The sequence below is a fragment of the Chinchilla lanigera genome, unplaced genomic scaffold, assembly GCF_000276665.1.
Source record: "Chinchilla lanigera isolate Chin_1 unplaced genomic scaffold, ChiLan1.0 scaffold00018, whole genome shotgun sequence".
Classification (NCBI taxonomy): Eukaryota; Metazoa; Chordata; class Mammalia; order Rodentia; family Chinchillidae; genus Chinchilla; species Chinchilla lanigera.
Window position 1 is genome coordinate 17,555,738 of NW_004955419.1, and position 20,210 is coordinate 17,575,947.

General features: G+C 45.5%; 1 protein-coding gene across 1 annotated transcript in view; it reads left to right on the forward strand.

Annotated features, from left to right (window-relative positions):
* Positions 1-4,926: 4,926 nt before the first annotated feature.
* Ptpn3 (protein tyrosine phosphatase, non-receptor type 3) overlaps positions 4,927-20,210 on the forward strand; it is a gene marked incomplete at its 5' end in the record, with an annotated part of 84,757 nt that continues 69,473 nt past the window's right edge. The window contains 5 exon segments of the mRNA XM_013513248.1: positions 4,927-5,081; positions 10,672-10,779; positions 10,855-10,897; positions 13,579-13,657; positions 18,790-18,834. Of these exon segments, the coding sequence (XP_013368702.1) occupies positions 4,944-5,081; positions 10,672-10,779; positions 10,855-10,897; positions 13,579-13,657; positions 18,790-18,834 (413 nt within the window).

Genomic DNA, 20,210 nt, shown 5'->3' on the forward strand with positions numbered 1-20,210 from the left:
AGCTTGTGAAAGAACAGTTCTGTGGATCAGCCTGGAGCCGGACCCTTAGAACCTAAAGTCGTGACCACCTCCTCAGCCTCTGGGGCAGCAGGAGGAATGGAAAACCAGATCCCCAGCCCTGGCCACCGAGGCACTGGTGTGTGGCAATTTGTGTAACTCCTTTTGCTTCTGACTGCACTGGTAGAGAAGTTCACATGTATATTCTATATTTGTAACAAATGCTTTTTAGCTCTAGCAAGCTGTCTTTATTTAAATGAATACAATTTTTAAGAAACAAAGCATTTATATACTATCTGGAAGGTGTTTAAAATCAGGCTGCCCCTACAAAACCTGGACTCTGTAATCTGCACCTGGTAGCAACAGAAGCTTAATGTAAATAAACTGTGTCCCCATTGTGCTCGGCACTTTGCAAGGGCTTTTTGTAGCTCTGCAAGTATTCGCTGCACCCCAGTGTGCACAGTGAGACCTTACTCCTTTCTGTGTTTCCCATTATGATCTCTGATTCAAGATTATTCCCAGTAGAACCTCTTTGGCTATTGTGCAGAATATCGGATAGCTGTCACTGGTTAATTTCCTTAATTTTGCAAAGTATAGGCTGAGCTTCCGTGTCGTAAGTGGCATCAGCTGCAGCTGTGATTATTTGTGGTCAGGGAGGCCAGTGTGTTCCTGTTTGGGTTGTGGCTTTGTTTAGAATTAAGAGGCTTATAAAGGAAGCCATAGAAACCCTGAGTTCTCCGATTGCTGTGGTACAGGAAACAGGGCAATTAGTCAGCATCCATTGTCCCAACCAAACTGTGTAAGATACAATTTCAAGACAGTCTGAAAACACTGCATGGCTCAGTTATGTGATCGTTTGACATCAGGCCCACTCTTAATCAAGGTTTGCGTTAGGAACAAATGTAGAAAGAACATTTCTGTGTAACTTTTTTTTTTTGTCCTTTTGAGATAGGGTCTCGCTATGCAGTTCAGGCTGGCCTTAAACTCACTTTGTAACACAGGCTGGTCTTGCACTTGCAACGATCCTCCTGCCTCAGCCTCCTGAGTGCTGGGATTACAGGCATGCGCCACCACGTCTGCCTGTGTAACTTTCATAAAATACTATTTTATGACATTCTCTTTAAGTTCCAAGCCCTTTATGTAACAATCAGAGATGGATGCAAGTAAGGGCAACCCTATCTGTCTGGTCACTGGTCTAATTTATTTGGCCAGCTGGCTTTGTGACCATGCTAGGCAGCCTTGTTAGCTACAGTTAACTCATAGTTGCCATGGCTCCCGTACTGCATAGATATGAGGGGCTGCTCAGGTGAGGAACAGTGTGCAAATCTGTACCTGCAGTTGACACATCAGTCCGTGTGACTTTCATTGCAGGCTCCTGTCTGAAGTCAGTGTTGTTTTCTGTCCAGGGTCACTGTGTGATTCCCTTTGCTCTGTCCACTCTGCGCAACAGCTGCCCAGCTCTTTCCTACATGTCCACAGTGAATGGCTCCCGTTCTTTTGAGGGCCCACTTTAAGTTCCATCATCCAGAACACGCCCCAGAGTTCCCTGAAAGCCCCCTCAGTCCGCCAGGCCTTGACTGCCAGGCGAGGGTCCTACCTGGGAGGCCCTTCCACAGTGAACGTCATGCTGTGCCACATCACAGGGTGCGGAAGCATCAGCTGGGCTGGGGCTGCAGCAGGCGTCATTTTTTTAAAAGTTCCTCAGGTGATTCTGGAGCGCGCCTCCCACTAAAACCACACTTGTGATGTTTCTATTGTATCTTAAAAAAAAAAAAAAAAAAAAAGTTACCCACCTGAGATTCTTAGACAAGAACTAAGCGATAAAACTGACATTTAAAATTCAATGTGGGTTAAAGCATTATGGAACACATTTGTTGTCTTTTGATAACTTTCTGTATTACTCAGAAAACGCATCTCTGCTTCCTGATGACATTTTCATTGAAAAGGGCAAGGTGGAGGTGGTAGGGTGGGTGGCATTTTATAAATGATTGTTGTTTTTTTTTTTTCCACTGCTGGTCTTAGGAATTTTCTTTATTAATATTTGAGAGTTCCTATCCCTATCTACAGAAGAATGGCGGTGTGCCTGCAGCTCCTTAAATGTGTGTGTAAGGGATTGCAGTGCACCCCTTTCTTCCTGGATGTACGTTCTGCACAGCTTTTGCCTGTGTTTTCTTATGCCCTGTCTGTGTCTGTAGCTCCCTGGGGCTCAAATCTCAGGCCTCCACTCCACTTGTCCTCCTGTCTTCCAGAGCTGAATCACCCCTCTTTGCTGATGACTCACAGATCTTCATCTCTGGCCCTGCCCTGACACTGGTGCTGCTTTTCCAGTTATCTGTGACTTGCTTGTCCCAGGGTGAACCGTGGATCGATACTTGGGGCATCTGCTGAGAGGCAGAGAGCTGCAGATGTCCAGGCCCCACCCAGCCCTACTGGAACCAACCATAGTCTGCATTTTAATGAGGTCCCCAGCACTCTGCACACTGAAGCTTGAGCGGACTCTGCCTCTCCCCTCAATCTCATCCCAGCCTCCTCTCCTGCCTGCTTCCCGACAAGCCGAGTGTGTATCAGGTTGTACTGCTGTTTCTCCAGACTATTAATCATGGCTCCATTTTCTGTATCATTGTTCCTTTCATTTATTGGTTCATTCGGATGTTTACTGCCAGCCCGTCAGAGATAGGTGTTAGGGATACGGTGAGCAAAGCCAACCCTGATTTCTGCCCTCTTGGAGCGTGGTGTCTGGTGGGAGAAGCAGCTGTTAAATCAAGTGCTGAGTGTGAATGAGAGCGCTATAGAGCTTATGACCAGTATGTGACTGCTGGGGGAGACCTGGGAAGGCTTTTACGAGAAGTGATGCTTGTGCTGAGCAGATGAATAGGAACTAGTCAGATGAAGAAGAGCAGAAAGCATCGCAAGCAGAAGGAACAGCGTATGCTAAGGGCAGCTCGTCAGAAAAGGTTTGTAGAGAATCAGCTTGCTCTCAAGACCTTCATCTGCATTCACTCTTCCACCCTGTCTTGTCATATTTACATCTTCCCCATTCTGTACACTGGTGGGGATGCTTTATGTATTTTTTGTAGCGGTCTAGACCTTGGCCCTCCCACCTGCACGGCTTGGCCGTGTGTGCTCGGTTGCACACCTTTTCAGTCTGTGAGTCTGGCGCTCCACAATTGGGCTCATCATCAAACGCGTTTCCTTCCTGACTCCAAATACCAGGGTCGGATTTTTAAACTGCCCACTAATTCGCTCTTTGTAAATGTAAGGGTCTTTGTTTAGTTTTTAAAGTAAACTTGTTACTGAAATAGAACATTGTATTTGTCAGCTTTTCATGGCTGTCATGAAATGCCTGACATGCAACTTGTGAAGAAAAGAGGTTTATTTAGTTTGGGAGGTTGGTTTGGTTCTCAGCACATCACAGCATGGCAGATAGCGATGTGGGAGCACGCACAGGAGGAAGCAGTGATGAGATCTCAAAGAGGAAAGAGATGGGGCAGGCTGGGGCTCGTTCTTTTTGTAACAGCCTTGGGCAAGAGCTTCCAAGGGGATCAGGGGATAAACACCTGAAGCTTCCAATGACCTGGGGACCTCCTGTTAGGACCAGCCTCCCAGGGGTTTCCACCACTTCCCACAGCACCACTCTGGGTCAAGTCCTCAATTACAGTGGACTTTGGGGGAGACAAACCATATTCAAAGCATAGCAAACTTACATGTAGAAACATGTACAAAGCATGAATGCGGTGCCTGAATTTTCAGAGAACGAGTACAGAAGTGTGATTAGCACCCACACTAAGACATGCAATGTGAAAAGCATCCCAGAACAACTCCGTACCTACTTCCTACTCCATACACCCAGAGGTAATGGCTACCCCTGTCTGCTATCAGCATCGATTAGTTTTGCCTGTTGTTTTTTTTTTAGCTATACAAGTGGAATCATGCACTGGGTCATCTCTTTTGTGGCATCTTTTGCTCATGGAAACAGTAAAGAAATTGTTTCACAATGTTAGTTTCTTGGCTGTATAATAATGCAGGTACCAGTTTATCCGTTCTACAGGTGATGGGCATTTATGTCTTTTCTAGTTTGAGGCTGTTACGAAAATTCTTGTGCGTACCTTTTTGTGAGTAAGTGTACATTTTTCGGTTGCAAACATGCCTCGGGATAGGATTGCTGTGTCACAGAGTACAGCTCGGTCAGTATTACTTAGGTTTCTCAAGGTAGTTGCACTATCTTGTTTTTAACAGTGGTGCGTGAGAGCTCCCCCTGGTGTACACCCATCCAGGTCAGTCGGTCTCAAATCGTAGCCCTTTCCATGGTATGTGGTGGTTACGTGTGGTTTCACTTTGCGGTTCTTTGACAGGTGATATCTTTGAGTAACTGTTTTCATTTACTGGGTTGCTTTTTTCTCTCACTGAGTCATAGGAACACTTCATACAGCCTTTGCAGATCTGTATATGGCATAAACCTTCTCTTACACTTGGGTTGCCCTTTGCTCTGCTGAATGTTATCTTTTAATAAATAGAAGTTACTAACTTTAATGTAATCCACGCAATAAACCTTTTCAAGTTTTAAATCGTATTTATGCCCTGCTTACTTCTGTAACATTTGAGGGGTGGAATATGCAAACACCTAGATAGCAAGACATAAATAGAAAGCTGAAAGCCAGGGAAATTAGAATGAGAAGACGATATAGATCTGGGAGGTAATAACAGACAAATACACAAGCGATGTAATTCTAGGAATGGTATAATTGAGCAGTAAATGTTACTTCTAAGAAATCGAACTCAAATGGAAACACAGTTCGTTATTTAGTTCTCATTACCCAGGGCTTCCTCAGCCAATTCCTGAGAAGGGCATCAGGTGGGCTCTGAGGCCTGTTCTTGGTAGCTGATAATTAGCATATAAAAGAACTAACAGGTGTGTGTCTTACTTTACAGGTTATTCAACAATAGTTATGACCTCCCGGTTACGTGCGCTGGGTGGAAGAATTAATAACATACGCACCTCCGAATTACCCAAAGACAAAGCTCGATCCGAAGTCATCTGCAGCATACGATTTTTAGATGGCTTGGTACAGACCTTTAAAGTTAATGTAAGTTCTTCCACGATGTTTTTTAAATTAATGCTCTTAAGAAATAGTTTTCATCTCTTTGTTTTACAAAATGAAGAAAAAAATGCATTCAAATGAAAGCTTGAGGTTCCAGGTTTTGTATGTTGAGGTTAGACTTTGCCCACGCCTTGCCTTCCAGCCCCTCCTTAGTGATGTGAGCTGTGTGATTCTCAGATGTTGCTGCCTCAGCAATGTCCCTGTCTCCTTCCTGAGGCAGAGCTGCTTCTAGGGTGATGGTGTTGTTTATATGTTTTATTAGAGCCCATGTCATGTTGCATTTAAAAGGTAGCTATAATCATTAGATTACATGTTGGCCATTGCACTGTGAGTTTCTTGAGGACAGGAAAGCTGTCTCACCTCAGGGCTGGCACACAGCAGGAGCTTGTTAAATGTATGAGTGGGTGGATCGGGATGACAGGGCTCATGGAGATCCTGGCTTCTCCCACTTAGAGCTCCTTGCAGAGCTAGAACTGGATACGTGGTCTCAGGCTCCAGGCCAGCAGAAGTCATATGCTGGGACAGTCGTGGTCCCTGCTGGCCATCCACTCAGATCACCCCTGAAGTCTGTGACCTTTGCCTATCTCTCCAACCCTTGCCAGTGCCAGAGGGGTCCATCCTTACCTGAACCAACTGCCATCATCCACTGCATCCTGCAAAGTCCACTGTGCAAGGAAAGGTAGCAGAGGAGACAGCAGTGAGAGAATAATTTAGAGAATAAGAAATGCTGCAAGAGTTTGAAGTATAACCAAAACTGACCCCTGCATCTTCTACCCCACCTACTAGTTTGCCTCCTGCTGACCCCCAGTCACTATGGACCTTGGTGCAGGCAAGAGGGGAAGGCAGTTTGCAAAAAGCCTAAGCATGGGGATGTAGCTCAGTGGCACAAGACCTGCCTGGCAAGCACAAGGTCCTGAGTTTGATTCCCGGCACACACACACAAAAACAACCCAAGAAGCCTAAGCATGGAGGGTGTTACGTCTCCTTCCGAGCCAGGGCTGGGACAACTGCCTGGGGTTGCAGCCACAGATGCTGCTCAGCAGCAGACAAGACTCAGACTGGGAGTTAGGGAGAGGATCAGTGGCAACAGGTGTTTCCCAGCCTTCTGTCCTACTCCGCCACCTGCTTCTTCCGATTCCCAGGCCTCCAGCTGTTTGCCAGGGTTGGGGCTTTCTTTTTTACCCCAGTACTGAAAATTGAACTCAGAGCCTTTGCACTGAGCTGTACCCCAGCCCGCTTTTTAAAAGGCTTTTATCCTGAGACAGGGCTTTAGTGAGTCACTAAGTTGGCTGGGCTGGACTTAAACTTACCATTTTTCTGCCTCTGGTGGAATTACTGGCATGTACCATTATGCCCAACAGGACCTTCCTTCTTTTCAAGGGAGGAAATGTGTTTGTAGTAAAAAGGGAAGATTCCAGCAAGAAAACTTAATCATCTAGTTAGGTGTCTGCAAAGTCTAATTAGAGGATATAGAACTCCATAAATACCTATGACCCACTTCCCCCTACTCTCTGGTACTAGAGATTGAACCCAGGGGCCTTGCACTGACCTACATCCCCAGCCCTTATTTGTATTATTTATTTTGATGACATGGTCTTACTAAGTTGCCCGGGCTAGGCTCAAATTTGCAGTCTTTCTGCCTCAGCCTCTGAGAATGCTAGGATTATAGGTGTGTGCTACTACATCTGGCTGAACCCAGGGTCTTGTGCCAGGCCCTGGGTTTGATTCTCAGAACTGTTTTGGAGAAAAGTACCCCGAGGGAGGTCTTTCTGAATGAACTGTATGCGCTGTGGGAATGTTCTGTATCTACACCATCAGCAGTGGGAGCTGCCAGTCACAGGTAGCTGTTGAACACTTGAATTGTAACTCTGGTGCCTGAAGAATTAAGCTTCTAATCTGAATTAAAATTTAAATAGTCTTGTAGCTCAGGTCCCCACTTTGGACAGCACAACCTTTGTGACTGTTTCTTAAAATGCATCAGAACTCTTGGATCCACATTAAAAATCCAAATCCCTTGTCCTATTTGGGTATTGAGACGCTCTCTAGGGGTGAGGCGTGGGAACCTGCTCCACGCATAGTCTCTGTGCATTGCAGTTTGAAGAATCACTAGATTTGAGCATTTTTGTCGGGGTCGTGGATATTTCCCTGGAAAAGCAACTGCTGTGGTTTTACTTTATATCCACTTTTCTTTTTAAGTAGTCTTCTATAGAGTTTTGTGGTTAAAAAGTCCCCTGAAGGTCACAGATGTCACTGTCAAATGCTATAACTTGACCGGCTCCTCTATTAACATGTGTTTGTCTAGGCTGGGCTTATTCTTCAACCGTATACCTTCTTCCTGATAAGAACATGAATATTTGCTAGTGTATGCCTCATCTGTTCATTCAGCAAGTGTTTACCGGGTACCTAGTATGTGCCAGGCTTTGTTCCAGGCCCAGAGAATACACTGGAGAACAAAGCAGAGCACATCCTGCACCCTTTTGAAGCTTATCGTCCTCTTGGGAAGAGATAGGAGGATATCCTTTTATAGATATGATCTGGGAAGACGTCACTGGTAAGATAAAAGAGTCAGGTGAGTGTCTAGAGAAAGTACATTTTAGGGAGAAAGAATAGCAGTGCAAAGGCCCCAGGCCAGAGCCCATGCGGTATGGCTGCAGGACAGTGTAGAAGCCACTGTGACTGGAATGGAAGGAGCAGGAGGGAATGCAGCAGGAGACAGGGTCCAGGAGATAACAGAGGTGGAGATGGGGTTCATGTAGAGCCTCATGGATCATTCTGAGGGCATTGGCTTTTGTACTGTGTGAGGTGGAAAGCATTGCGGGTTTGGACAGAGACCTGAGCTGATCTGACTCAAGCATCACTCTGGATGTTCTGTCATTGGTAGTCCAGGAAGGAAAGGGCCAGCCAGCCACCCAGGGAGAAATGCTAATAATGGGGCAGGCTGATTGTGTGGAGGTGAACCCAGAAACACTTGGAAGGTGGGCCCCATAGGATTTGCAGATCTCTGATATTTGGGGTGCGAAAGAATGAGAAGCCTCAAGGTGATTCTGAGGGTTTTGACCTGACAAGATAGAGTTACAGTTTACAGAACTGGGAGACTGTGGGAAGGACAGGTCTAGGGACACAAATAACCAGTTCTGTTGCAGATATGTGGTTTGAGATGCAGTTGCTCATGTCTGTAGAAATGTGGAAATGGTATTTAAGGAACACACATAGGGAGCTTAGGGGGTGGGTCCAGGCCGGGGATACAAATGTGGATATCACTAGGGTGGAGATAGCGTTTCAAGGAATGAAACTGGATGAGCTCGCCTGAGAGGAGACAGAAGATGGGGACCAAACATGACATTGAGGGGCTGCAAAAACAAGAGGCAGGCGTTAGGGGAAACTGAGCAGAAAGCAGAAGGTGAAGCACAGTGTCCGAGAAAAAAATGAGGAAACGACACCGTCAGGAGGATCCATTGGCCATGTATGAGTAGAAAGGGGAAAGGCAAGCACCTGCCCGCGGTGGTGATCGTATAAAGCCTTAGAACGTGGCTGACAGTGAGCACCCAGAATTCTCAGGTATGAGCATCATTGTTCTCATCACACTGCTGCCATCCTGTTTGTAGCAGCCTGGTCCATCTTTGAGCAGGAGCAGGCGTCCTCAGGGGTCCTGATTTGGGTGTCATTCACACCTACCCTAGCTCAGGAGTCAGCCAGGCACTGGCAGTGAGCTGGGATAGCAGTAATGACCTCCTGTGGGATTGGAGCCAGGCCTGTTCCTATTATAAACATGTCTTTGATTATATTTCAATGTCTTTTGCGAATGGAGTGAATTACACAGAGTCGATACCCAAATGATTGAATCAAGCAATTCAGAAGCGAGAGAAGCGGTGTACTGGAAACATTTAGGCTTTGCTGCCGGGCAGACAGACCTGAGTCAGGTGGTCAGACAGCTGTGGTTGGCGGGGTAAAGCTCAGAGGGTCTTGTTTGCTTTTGCCAAGGGGGATGGTGATGGCTGTTTTACAAAATTACCACAAGACGGGAGATCATAGAGGGTGATGCACATGGAATTATAGCTGGCTCCTTGTAGATGTTTAATAAATTATAGTTGTTAATAACATATAATAAATGCAATATAAATTCATATGTAAATAATAATTCCAAGAAGAGGAGCAGATAGTTCTTGATACATTAAGAGAGTATCTCACAGTTGGAGAGGAGAGCCTCTGAGGCCTTGAAACACATGGACTGGGTCGTTCTTTCCACACCCATCAAGAGTTCTTTGGCCAGATAGAGTCCTGGGGAGAGGAAGCCGTCTGTGCAGGAGCCCTCAGGCTGGAAAAAGGAGTGTGTTCTGGAAATGGGCGTGACTCCTATACCCACACAGCTGGCCAAATCGTGGGGCTGTCCCAGAGAAGTCACTGCTGGGGAGGCCTTACTGTTACCTAATTTCACTCATCCTAATCACTGACCTATTTTCAAACGTATTACCTACTTTCATACCCAAAAAAGAACCACCTTTGCCTGTTCTATACCTTGTCTATTTCTAACTCATATTGTCCTCAAGTTAAATGGTTTGGTTCAAAGGACTCCTGAGAAGTCTGTGCCTGTTAAAATAGAATTTGCGATTTCCTGAATGCGCCGTGCAGTTTTTGTTCCCTACCCCAACTGTGCCTTTGTTTGTGCTGGTCCATCAGCCTCAAATGTGTGCACACCTAGAAAGGAGGAGTGACACTCAACCCTGTCGTCCTTCCAAATCCGGATCAGGGGTTGCTTCCCTTTGTCTCCAGGTACAGCTGGAGTGTTGTGTGGTCCCCTTGGGTGTCTTGCGCCTTGATGATTTCAAAGCACTGGATAGCATTTGTTACTCCATGTTACAGTTGCTTCCATGGCCAGGCCAATAAGAGGACACTTACTGTGACTCTGTCTGTGTACCCATGCCGTACATACCCAACAGGCACTGCGCGGTCACGGCTGCTCAGTCCCGCCCTGGAGTGGAGTGTGGCTGAATGTCCCTACCGGCTTCTCACTTCAGATAACGGCAGCAAGGCACATAATCCTGCGTGATGGGATGGGCCAAGTCACCCTGAGGGTATTTTGAGTGGCATTTGAGTATTTTTAGCTATGAGTTGAGCGTTTTCCTCACGTAGACATACTTCTGGGTGCCTCCAGGTGTCGGAGCACAGACACATCCTTAGGAGCCAACAGAAACTGACCCGGGATTAGCATTTGCTGTGGGTAATCCGCGGCTAGGTCATGGTGAGCTTACTATAATTATAACGCGTAAATTTTCTGATTTAGACATCACTGGAGAACCTCAGCTAAAGCGAAGGAAGAAATCTTAGCAGTCTTAGCTAAATTAGTCTAAACTCATCATCTTAAATCAGATTGATATAGTTTGTCTTGGCCCTCCTTCCCATAAATATTGTGCAACCTCGTAACTTGACATTTATGAACCCTTTTGCTGCTTTGGGAAGTGTGTATGCATCAAATCTGAATATTTAATCTTTCTTTTGCCTACAGTAAAGACATTGTTACCACCAGTTTTTAATTCTCTTGAAAATTAGTCCATTTTATTTTATTTTTTCTTTCTAGAAACAAGACACTGGCCAGTCGCTTCTGGATATGGCATATGCCCACCTGGGTGTGACCGAAAAGGAGTATTTTGGTTTGCAACACGGTGAAGACTCGGTAGACTCCCCTGTAAGTGCCAGCCTGTAAAATGTGCTGAACTCATGCACAGCTTGGTTTTATAGCTTATGTTTTCTTACCCAACAGAGGTGGCTTGAATCAAGCAAACCCATCAGGAAGCAGTTGAAAGGTTGGTGTGCTCTTTTCATTTCAGTTGTACATCAGGTGTTTGGTGGCTTGTTTCTCTCCTTCATCATTAGGGTGCCTATAACATCTGCTGCCTTGATTCTGGGGGCCCAGGAGACAGGGGTGAGAGGATTTCTCCCTGTTTCTCTTCTGAGTCTGCAGACATGTTTCCAGGTCAGCCCTCAGGACTTCCCACCAGTGTGGGCAGGAAGGGCCAGGGGAGAGCAGGCAGCCAGAGCAAGGGAACCCATGTTTCTTTTTAGAAGAATGGATGGAAGGAGGGAGGGAGGGAGGGAGGGAGGGAGGGAAGGAAGGAAAGGAAAGGAAAGGAAAGGAAGGAAGGAAGGAAGGAAGGAAGGAAGGAAGGAAAAGAGGAAAGGAAGGAGAAGGGGAAGGGAGGAGAAAAAGATGGTCTTTTTCAGCAGTGTGAGAGCCAGGGTGGGAAAGAGACCCGGTCCCCTTACCTTCCAACATCATAGCAGCATTCACAGGAAACTAAGCCATAGGTAGACAGTGTCACAAATATAAACTATTGATCTTCCTGAAATACAGCTTATCCATCATGAGTGATCCCAGAGCACTGGTTAACTCAGTTAAGTGGCTGTTCAAGCCACACCTCACCGACGCTCTGCCTTGATCTGTTCCCAGGCTGGCTTTCCACCATGACTGACCTTGTTCCCTTCTGGGGAGCAAACCTGGCCAGTCTGCAGGGCCTCCTCTGTACCTTCCCTTGACTGGGAACGCTTTTCCCACCCTTTATCTAACCCTGTATCTAACCCCTGCCATTCTTCAAAGCTGCTCAGACCCCATCTCTCCTACTGTAGCCATGGTTACCTGTACTTTTCCCATCACTTATCAGTGTCTGCTTCATGGCTGGACACTCCTGCCCCCATCTCACAGTTATGTGCCTTTAGCTTCCTCTCAGAGCTGCAGGTCCCTTGAGATTAGGACTCCTGCTGCATTCCCCTCTGCATCCCTCATGGACCCTGACACACAAGAGGCGGCCAGTGAACAGGAAAGGGGTAAAGGGCAGGTGGATTTATACATACATGTGCACATGTGCACAATTGCACACGCTCACACCTGCCGCAGCCCCGGGTGGGCAGGCATAGACACAGGTAGCCGTGGCTCTTCTCCCAGTGCTACCCTCACCTGGAGCTGAGTCCTCAGAGTTCTTACCTCCCATAGGTTATGTCCTTAGTGCTCAGGAGTACCCAGGGGAGTCACAAAGCCTCTTGCAAATAAACACCTGCCAGTTTGAATGCACAAGAAGGAGCATATGTGAGGCATGGGTAGGTGTCATTATTCATTCTCTCTAACTCATTCTCCTAGCAAGCATTCCTGAGCTCTCACACTGGCAAAGCACTGGACTAAGCTCTGGAAATCCAGCCCCAGTCAGCCGTGTGTGAAAAGAGACAAGAGGAAGAGGAGGAGAGTGTTTTATGACAGTGCTGAGCACATGATAGGATGTTCTGAGTGCCCAGAGGTAGATGAGAAAGACAAAGATCTGACAAGTTATAGAACAGGGGAAGGGGAGTACTTCCAGGGAAATGGAAGGACTGTGCTGTCCCCTGAGTTGCAGGTGGTGAGCCTGTGGAGTTACAGGGTTACAGTAACTGGAACAGAGTTACAACTACCCACTGGTACCAGGCACTGTGCAGAGATACACTTAAGTGTACACCAACCATTAGAGATGCTTTGAACAGCAGACGGGGGTAAACCAGAAGGTACTAAAGCTGGAGGTAAGTGGAGCCTGGAATGAGCCAGAGTAGAGGATGGGCAGTAGGATCAGCAAGGGGAGCAGGCTCGAGAAGGACTTCAGATTCAAGAGCAGGAAAGTGCTAAGCACACAGAGGAGACAGGTGCGTATCTGCAGCATGCTGGAGCAGGTGAAATTGACGTGAAAAGAAATGATCACAGGATCTTAGCAACACAGTCTGATCTTTTGTTGCCATACCTATTAGAAGAAATAGATTAATTATATCCACACAAATGAATTGACTCTTCAGTGTTGACGCATAAAGCCATATTTGAATATTTTCATTGTGTCATATTCACTAACATGTTAATCATCTAACATGCTCTGCCTTTAAAACATGAAATATTTTCCAATGTAGAATAATTTTGAAATGTCTCACAGCAGAATCAGAAACCTCAGTGCTATAATTCTCGTCTTGTCACTAGCTGTGTGAATGAAGGCAAGTCGCTTACATCTCTAAGCTTGTTGGCTCATTTGTGAAGCGAAGTTAGGGACAGCAGCTTAGCTGGATAATAGGCCCGCTGTGGTTTAAATTCTACAATGTACATGAAAATGTTTAAAAAGTATAAATTGTTACGTTAATGTAAGCCATTCTTTCTTTGGGACTTTTGTATAATATACTGATTTAAGGATTTATAAAATTCCTACTGCAGATAACGGAGTGCATTGTTTGAACCCAGCCCTAAGTTAAACATGTAATGAGCAGTAGATAATACGGTAGTCTATGGTGATACTGTGTGAATACTTTTCGCATACTTGAAGATCTCTGAAGTCGTTAACTTACGCACTCCTTATTTGAAGTTAGCCCTTTTGTATTGGGAAAAGCTATGGTTGAGTGAAAAGTACATCACTTATAAGAGAGTAACAACTTACATACATTGACTTTTCAAAGGGAAAACTTAATTTGTCTTTGAAAAATGTTGTAGGAGGTTACCCCTGTTCCCTGCATTTTCGAGTAAGATTTTTTATACCTGATCCCAACACACTGCAGCAAGAACAAACCAGGTAATAACATTTTCTTAAAGTTTTCTATTTAGTGTATAAAAATAAGTAACCACTAAAAATGTACCCTTCATTTTATAACTGTAGCCAGGTAACTTCATTTGGGTATGACTGCACCAGCAATCACCAGCCAAGTAAAAAGAGAAGTACGTATATGGAGATTCTAGTTGGTGGGTTAGTTTTCGATCTTGGGCCTGCCTCTCTCACCTCCAGATTTGGTGCAGTGTCCAGCACACTGGCACCCACCACCTTCTCCCTTCACCTTGCCTGATGAGCAGTGTGCCCAGAGAGGATGAACAGTTATTGTCCAGTAATGCATGCTGGATTTAGAAAGCAAATTTGTAGAACAAGCCATCCACAGGTTGTGTAGCACAGTATCCCTGCAGGCCTGGGTGGCCCTTGAGGATGACAAGACAAGTGGCAGTCAGAACTTTTGATCAGATGCCCAGTTTGCAGGAGCCAGTACTGAGAGCAGGCTGGACCCAGCTTGTCTGCTGGTAAATCAGCAGGTGCAGGAAGTATGTGAACCAGATAAGGGAAGGAGGGCCTGATAGGAGCTGTTTACCCCGCAGGGCTTGGAGTCTGTGCCAGCTCAGGTTGGTCCCAGCAAGTGGGTTTTCTGGGTGGGGACCATGGTGTTTAAAATGGGGGAGGGCAGTGCAGGAAAGCTGCTGCAGCTGGAACCTGGACTGTGCCAACAACCTTCTCTCCCTCTTTATTATCCATCCATTTCCCCACAAAGAAGCAATGGATGTTCAGGATGGTTGAATTCTATTCTGTGCTCATTGTGGCCATAAGACCATCACCAAGGAGACAGCATTAATTCAGACACGCAATACTGTCTTGTTTTTCCATTAGCATCTTAGTATATTTAAAAGACAAATATTAGCCTGTCGCTCTATGCTGCCTTCTTCAGGCACCTCTTCCTCCTCCATCTCAGACATCAGGAATGTAGCTGTGTTTACCATTATGTTACACTTTAAGCCAGTGTAAGCAAGGCCCTTGTGACTCATTGGGTTACCATGAGGAAGTGCAGGCTGCTGTTTTCTCCTCCACAGTTCTTTACCCTGGTAGACGGGGGGCAGTACAGACTCACCCAGCCCAGCAGGTCATTTCATAAGCTGATGCGGACAGAGCTGGTGACAAAATTCATGAGAATGTGTTTTAAATAACCCTCCCAAGGATTCCCCAGGCCAGTACTGGATACAAATTCTGCTTGAGGGGTTCTTGGTAATGACATGAAGAACCAAGTGAGGCAGCACATGCCTGTGGTCCCAGCTGCTAGAGTGGTGAAGATAGGGTAGGAGGGTCAAGACTGGTCTGGGTGGGGCTAGGGATGTAGCTCAGTGGCACAGCATCTGCCTGGCAAGCGCAAGGCTGTGAGTTCCATTCCCAGTACTAGAAAAAAAACCAAAACCAAAAAAAAAAAAAAAAAGACTAGTCTGGGCAACATATACCCATGTCCAAAAAAATTACACAGGGAATTATGTGTGTCTACATGTGTGTATTTGTTGTGATTATATGTTTGTGTATAAATGTATTTACATGTGTATATGGGAGGGGGGGTTCTAAGCAGTGGGTTTAAAAAAAATCAGAGGCCACAGTAAAGTATATGTATATTCTACATCATACACACACACACATGTGTGCATATACATTCCTGAAGCAGAAGTTTTATAAGACTATAATAAGCACAAAGTGCACTGAAGTTTTCTGTTATTCCCTTTTTGTAAAATGCCAGTCATGACTCAGTGGATTGTACCACCAGCTAATAGGTACCAGCCCCATGTATGGACTGTAAGGCCTAAACTGGTAACTGCCCGTCGCCTGGTCTCCCTGCTATGATAGTGGGGCTCCCGGGTTTGTGACACCCAGTGGGCATGTTACAGTACTCCCGTGACGGAACTCGAGGGAGGAGATTCCAGGGCAGGCCTAACCCAGGAGTCCGCCTCCACTGCCCCTCATGGTTGCTGGCTGTCTACTTCCTTCTCCCAGGAGAAAGGTGCTCACTCCCGCCCAGTGGTCGCTGGCAGAACCTTCCTGCTGAGCCTTCCTGTCATTTAAGGGACATCTAAGGAAGTGCAGGGAGAAATGAAGCCTCTGTTGTAGAAAAAGCGGAAGTAGATGTGCTGGTTGATGATATAATGGCTAGTGGGTGGGGCTACGGAGAGGCAGTTTTTACTTCAAGATGAGTTGTTCTTACCTAAGTGCCACATAAAATTTGATTTGTCCGTGTCTATTTTATACACACATACACACACATTTTTGCAGTACTAAGGATTGAACCCAGGGCCTTCACACTGAGCTATATTCCCAGCCTTTTAAAAGTATTTTTAAAGTTTTGCCACAGGGTCACTAAGTTGTCCAAGGTAGCCTTAAACTTGTGATCCTCCTGATACCGCCTCCCACAGTACTGAGATTAGAGACGTGCACTACCGTACCCATTGTGTGTTTTTCTTAAAATTAACTGTTCAGAGCCAGCACCTGTTTCCACTGCCAACCTCCCTTGTAAGTGGGCAGTGTCCCCCCAGTGTGGAATGGAACGTAGCTTTTGCCTCCTAGGATATGGACACCAGATTTCTCTTAATGCAAAGGAGCCATGGAGCAGCCACTTACATGGCTCTTGCACAGCTGGTGGGCAGCTAGGACGGCTAGAATTTTTTTTATGCCGGGGTAGGAGTCTACTATTAATTCACTTTTTTTTTTTTTTTTTTGCGGTACCGGGCATTGAACTCACGACCTTGCGCTTGCCAGGCAGGCGCTTAGGCCACTGAGCTATATCCCCAGCCCCAAATTCACATTTTTTATGTCTCGGGGGAAGGGTTTCTTTTTTCCAGTACAAAGGATTAAACCCAGGGCCTTTGTTCTAAACTATATACCCTGCCATTTTGTTTTGTTTTGTTTTGTTTTGTTTTGTTGAGACAAGTTCTCTCTAAATTGCCCAAGTTAGGTTTGAATTTGTGATCCTTCTGCCTCAGCCTCCCAATGTTGGGATTACAGGCTGTAGTTACAGGTTTCCCACACCCAACTTTTTTTATATGAGGTATTTTTCCTATATTCCTAGCACATGGTATCTTATTAGGCTCCCATTTTGCAGCCTATCCAAAAGTGAATTCTTTTTTTAAGGAAATTTGGTTCCCAAGAGTTAGGGGAGTATAGAGATAATATTTGTTGGTTTTAAAAGGATCTAAAAAAAAGATGTTCATTGCTTCTTTCCTGAAGTTAAGGTCATGGATGGGGTGTGCTCTAAAATGGTCATTACATTTCTGTAGTTAGGCATTCCAAGTTTCTCTTGTACATAACTTCTCTTTTATCCCAGTTGTTAAATATCTTTTTTGTTATGAGCCTCCACAACTGCTGTTTCTGATAAATTTAGATCATTCTAAACAGAATTGTATTTACTGGCAGTCTAATTAAAATGTAAGCTCCTTCAAGATACTACATAGTCTCCTACATTCAAATTACATTCCACAGATCTGATTTCTTTACATGTGATTTCCTGGGGTTGACTCAGAAACTTTCCTCAGTGTATGACAAGGTGGCATTTGGTGACTGGTGATCTCCAGGTTCTGGTTCTCATTTATATCCCTAGGAAAATATCCTGATTAGTTGGGCTCTTCAGTGAAAGCCCAGGTTTACCAGTGGATTATCTGTAACACTCTCCTCTCTTCTATCTCTCAGTATTATTGTAGCAGGAGAGAACACTTAATTCTAGTTGAATGTCAACTTGGATAAACATAGAAACAAACTAGAAAGGACAGATTATGTTCCCTAGGTGGAAAAGAGATTCCAAAATCAAATGGGTATGAATCAACACACGTATGCAGTATCATCTCTCAATACCTTACATGTAGGTGTTAACTATAATTGAAGTATTAGCAGAATTATGACATGTGTCCTAAATATTTTAGTCATTAAATGTATGATAAATTGTAGCATACTGAGACTTTTGTCGTAAGTGTCTAAGTTAAAAGAAGACATAGCTGACCCCACATATCTGGAGCAATCAGTTTTCTCATCTGTAACAAAAAAGAGATGGTGGTACCTACCTCACTGTCACTAGGAGGCTAAAAACAAGAAATTACAGAGTACCAGGTACATGGCCCAGAACTGCATTTATGATATTGGAATACTGTTTGAGGCATTCAGGTCTCAAAAAGCCTCCCCCATGACCTTTGTCAATCCGAGAAGATACGACAGTGATTTGTTTAAATTGCCAAAATGACCTGTCTCCTGCCCCTGTGTACTTTTGCCATGTCTGTATTAGATTTCAAGAGGTTTCCCTTTTGTCCTCCTGCCCAGACTGTGGAATGTCTATTCTATTTGAATCTGGGTTTTCAGAGAGTGGGAACTAGCAGGCAAGTGTCCCTAAATATAAATGTCTCCAGATACTTCATAGTCCGCACAGAGTTGGTGCTGGCCTCCTTTTTCCCATCTGTCCCAGGGCAACAGTGCAGCCTCACAGCCTGGGCCTGTAATGAGTGGCTCACAAAATAGGCCCGGGGCTTTGAATTTGCACCTGCCGGTCACTCATAGGCCAGTGCAGCATGCATCTTGGAGGTCCTGTCAACTTCTGGTGTCCTGATGTTTATGCCTCTGTTCCAGCACCCACAGTTCCTGGGACACAGCAAAAAACCCCAACCAAGGAGGTATCTTCACAGCCCTTCCTCCTCTTAGCAGCTTCCTGCAGAGGGAACGTGGGTATGCAAATGCTGGCATAATGTTCAGAGCAGTGTCCTGGCTTTATGGGTTGCTGCTTGTGCAGAGTGCCCGTGGATCCCCCAGTGCCTGATTAGGAAGGCCCAGGCTGGGGCCAGGGCGCCCACTGGCAGCAGTACCAGCAGCATCAAAGATGGTAGGCAGGCTACTTCCTCTCATCCATTCCTGCTCAGCCAGCACTGGTTGAAAACTGCCCCAGCTAGTGGAGACGAAGGGTATCAACATGAGCGGTCATTGTGAGCCCTGTGTACAAAATAGTGTCTAATACCATTTAAAATTTGTAAAATTATATTTGATGTATTTTGTTTCTCAGATGTACAGGTCTTGTCCTTCACTCATCAAAAAAAAAAAAAGAATGATTTTTTTTCTTGCCTGTTCTAGTTGCACATGAATTAATGAAAATAATTGTTTCATAGGCACTTGTATTTCTTACAACTGAAGATGGATATTTGTGAAGGAAGGTAATGAGACTTTTGCATTTTTCTCTTCCTATCAAGCTGGCCAGATTTCCTGGTTTTAATCTAATGAGCATGCATTTCTGGCAACCGTATTAAATCTAAACAAAGACTGGATGTTGAAAAAAAGACATTAGGCTTTGGACATCTGTTTTTCACCTCAGTCTTGGCTTAGAAGCTGAGGATTGATAAACTATCTGGTAAAGACCTGTAAAATTTGGAAGGGAGAGAGATCCAGCATGTAAAGCGGGCTTCATTCAGTGAGGCTTCCTGGTCCTGCTTGGGGCCTTCTTCTGGCCCTTCAGTTCCTGTCAGTGGTAGCTTTTCCCTGGGAAGGTCCTTCCTCAAAGACAGGAGCCTCTTCTTTCATATCCACACTTTCTCCAGGGTTGAGAAGCATCCACTGATACCCTAGAAAGGGAAGTGAAATTCTAAGCCCATGGTCTTGGAGCCTCCTCCAGATCCTTTGTATTTCTTGACTCATGGAAGAAGCTGCAGCGGGCAGACTGGTGGAACAGCCAGTTTCATTTCCATTCTCAGCGCGCCCCTTCCTCTTGTTAGTGTAGTTCTGTTGAAGAGGGTCATCAGAGCCTACCAGCGTGCTATGGATCATGCGGGAGCTGGCAGTCTGCTTGGGAAATGAGACAGGAAACCAGAGGCAATTAGGCCCAATACGGGCACTGGAGACCACAGTTAATGTAGGATTTCAGGCTCTGCTTCTGCCCTTGTGGGCTGGAAAAGTCTCTGGGTTGCTGGTAGAGGCCAGCATCCGGTACGGTAGAGAGGAGAGGAATTAGATTTCTCAGGGCAGTGAGAAGACACATCACCCCCTCTTCCTCGTGCATGTGGGTGCACACGTGTGCGCATACCCACATACACACTCATACAGAAACAGCTGGTAACTACATTTCTGTGGCCTGCGGAAGAACAAGCAAGGGTTTTTCATGTCAAATGCAGGCACCTTTTGCATTCACCAGGTAGAGTAGAGTAGAGCAAAGCGCCTGAAGTTTTTAAAAGCAAGAAGGATATAGCAAGACCACATCTGCAGAGATTATGTCAGTATACACAAAGGAGGACCGAGGTTTTGGTCCAAGTGGGTGGGAAATAAACTGCCCTGGGGGAAGCAATGCAGACATGCAGGCTGAGATTTGGGGGGCATAGGAGAGGATATTTGAGGAAAGGGGTGAGGAGGAAGAAACAAGAACTCGTTATAAAAATAGGATTGCCAGGCCTCTAGGCTGTTAGCAGTTGTAGAATTGTAGAATCCTCATAACTTAGCCCATCCACCCCCTTTGTGAGGGTTATCTTTTCTGTGCCCAGGGAGAGCCACCTCCTGACTGTCCTACCCTAGTTCTGGCGTATCCCAGTCTTAACCACAGATA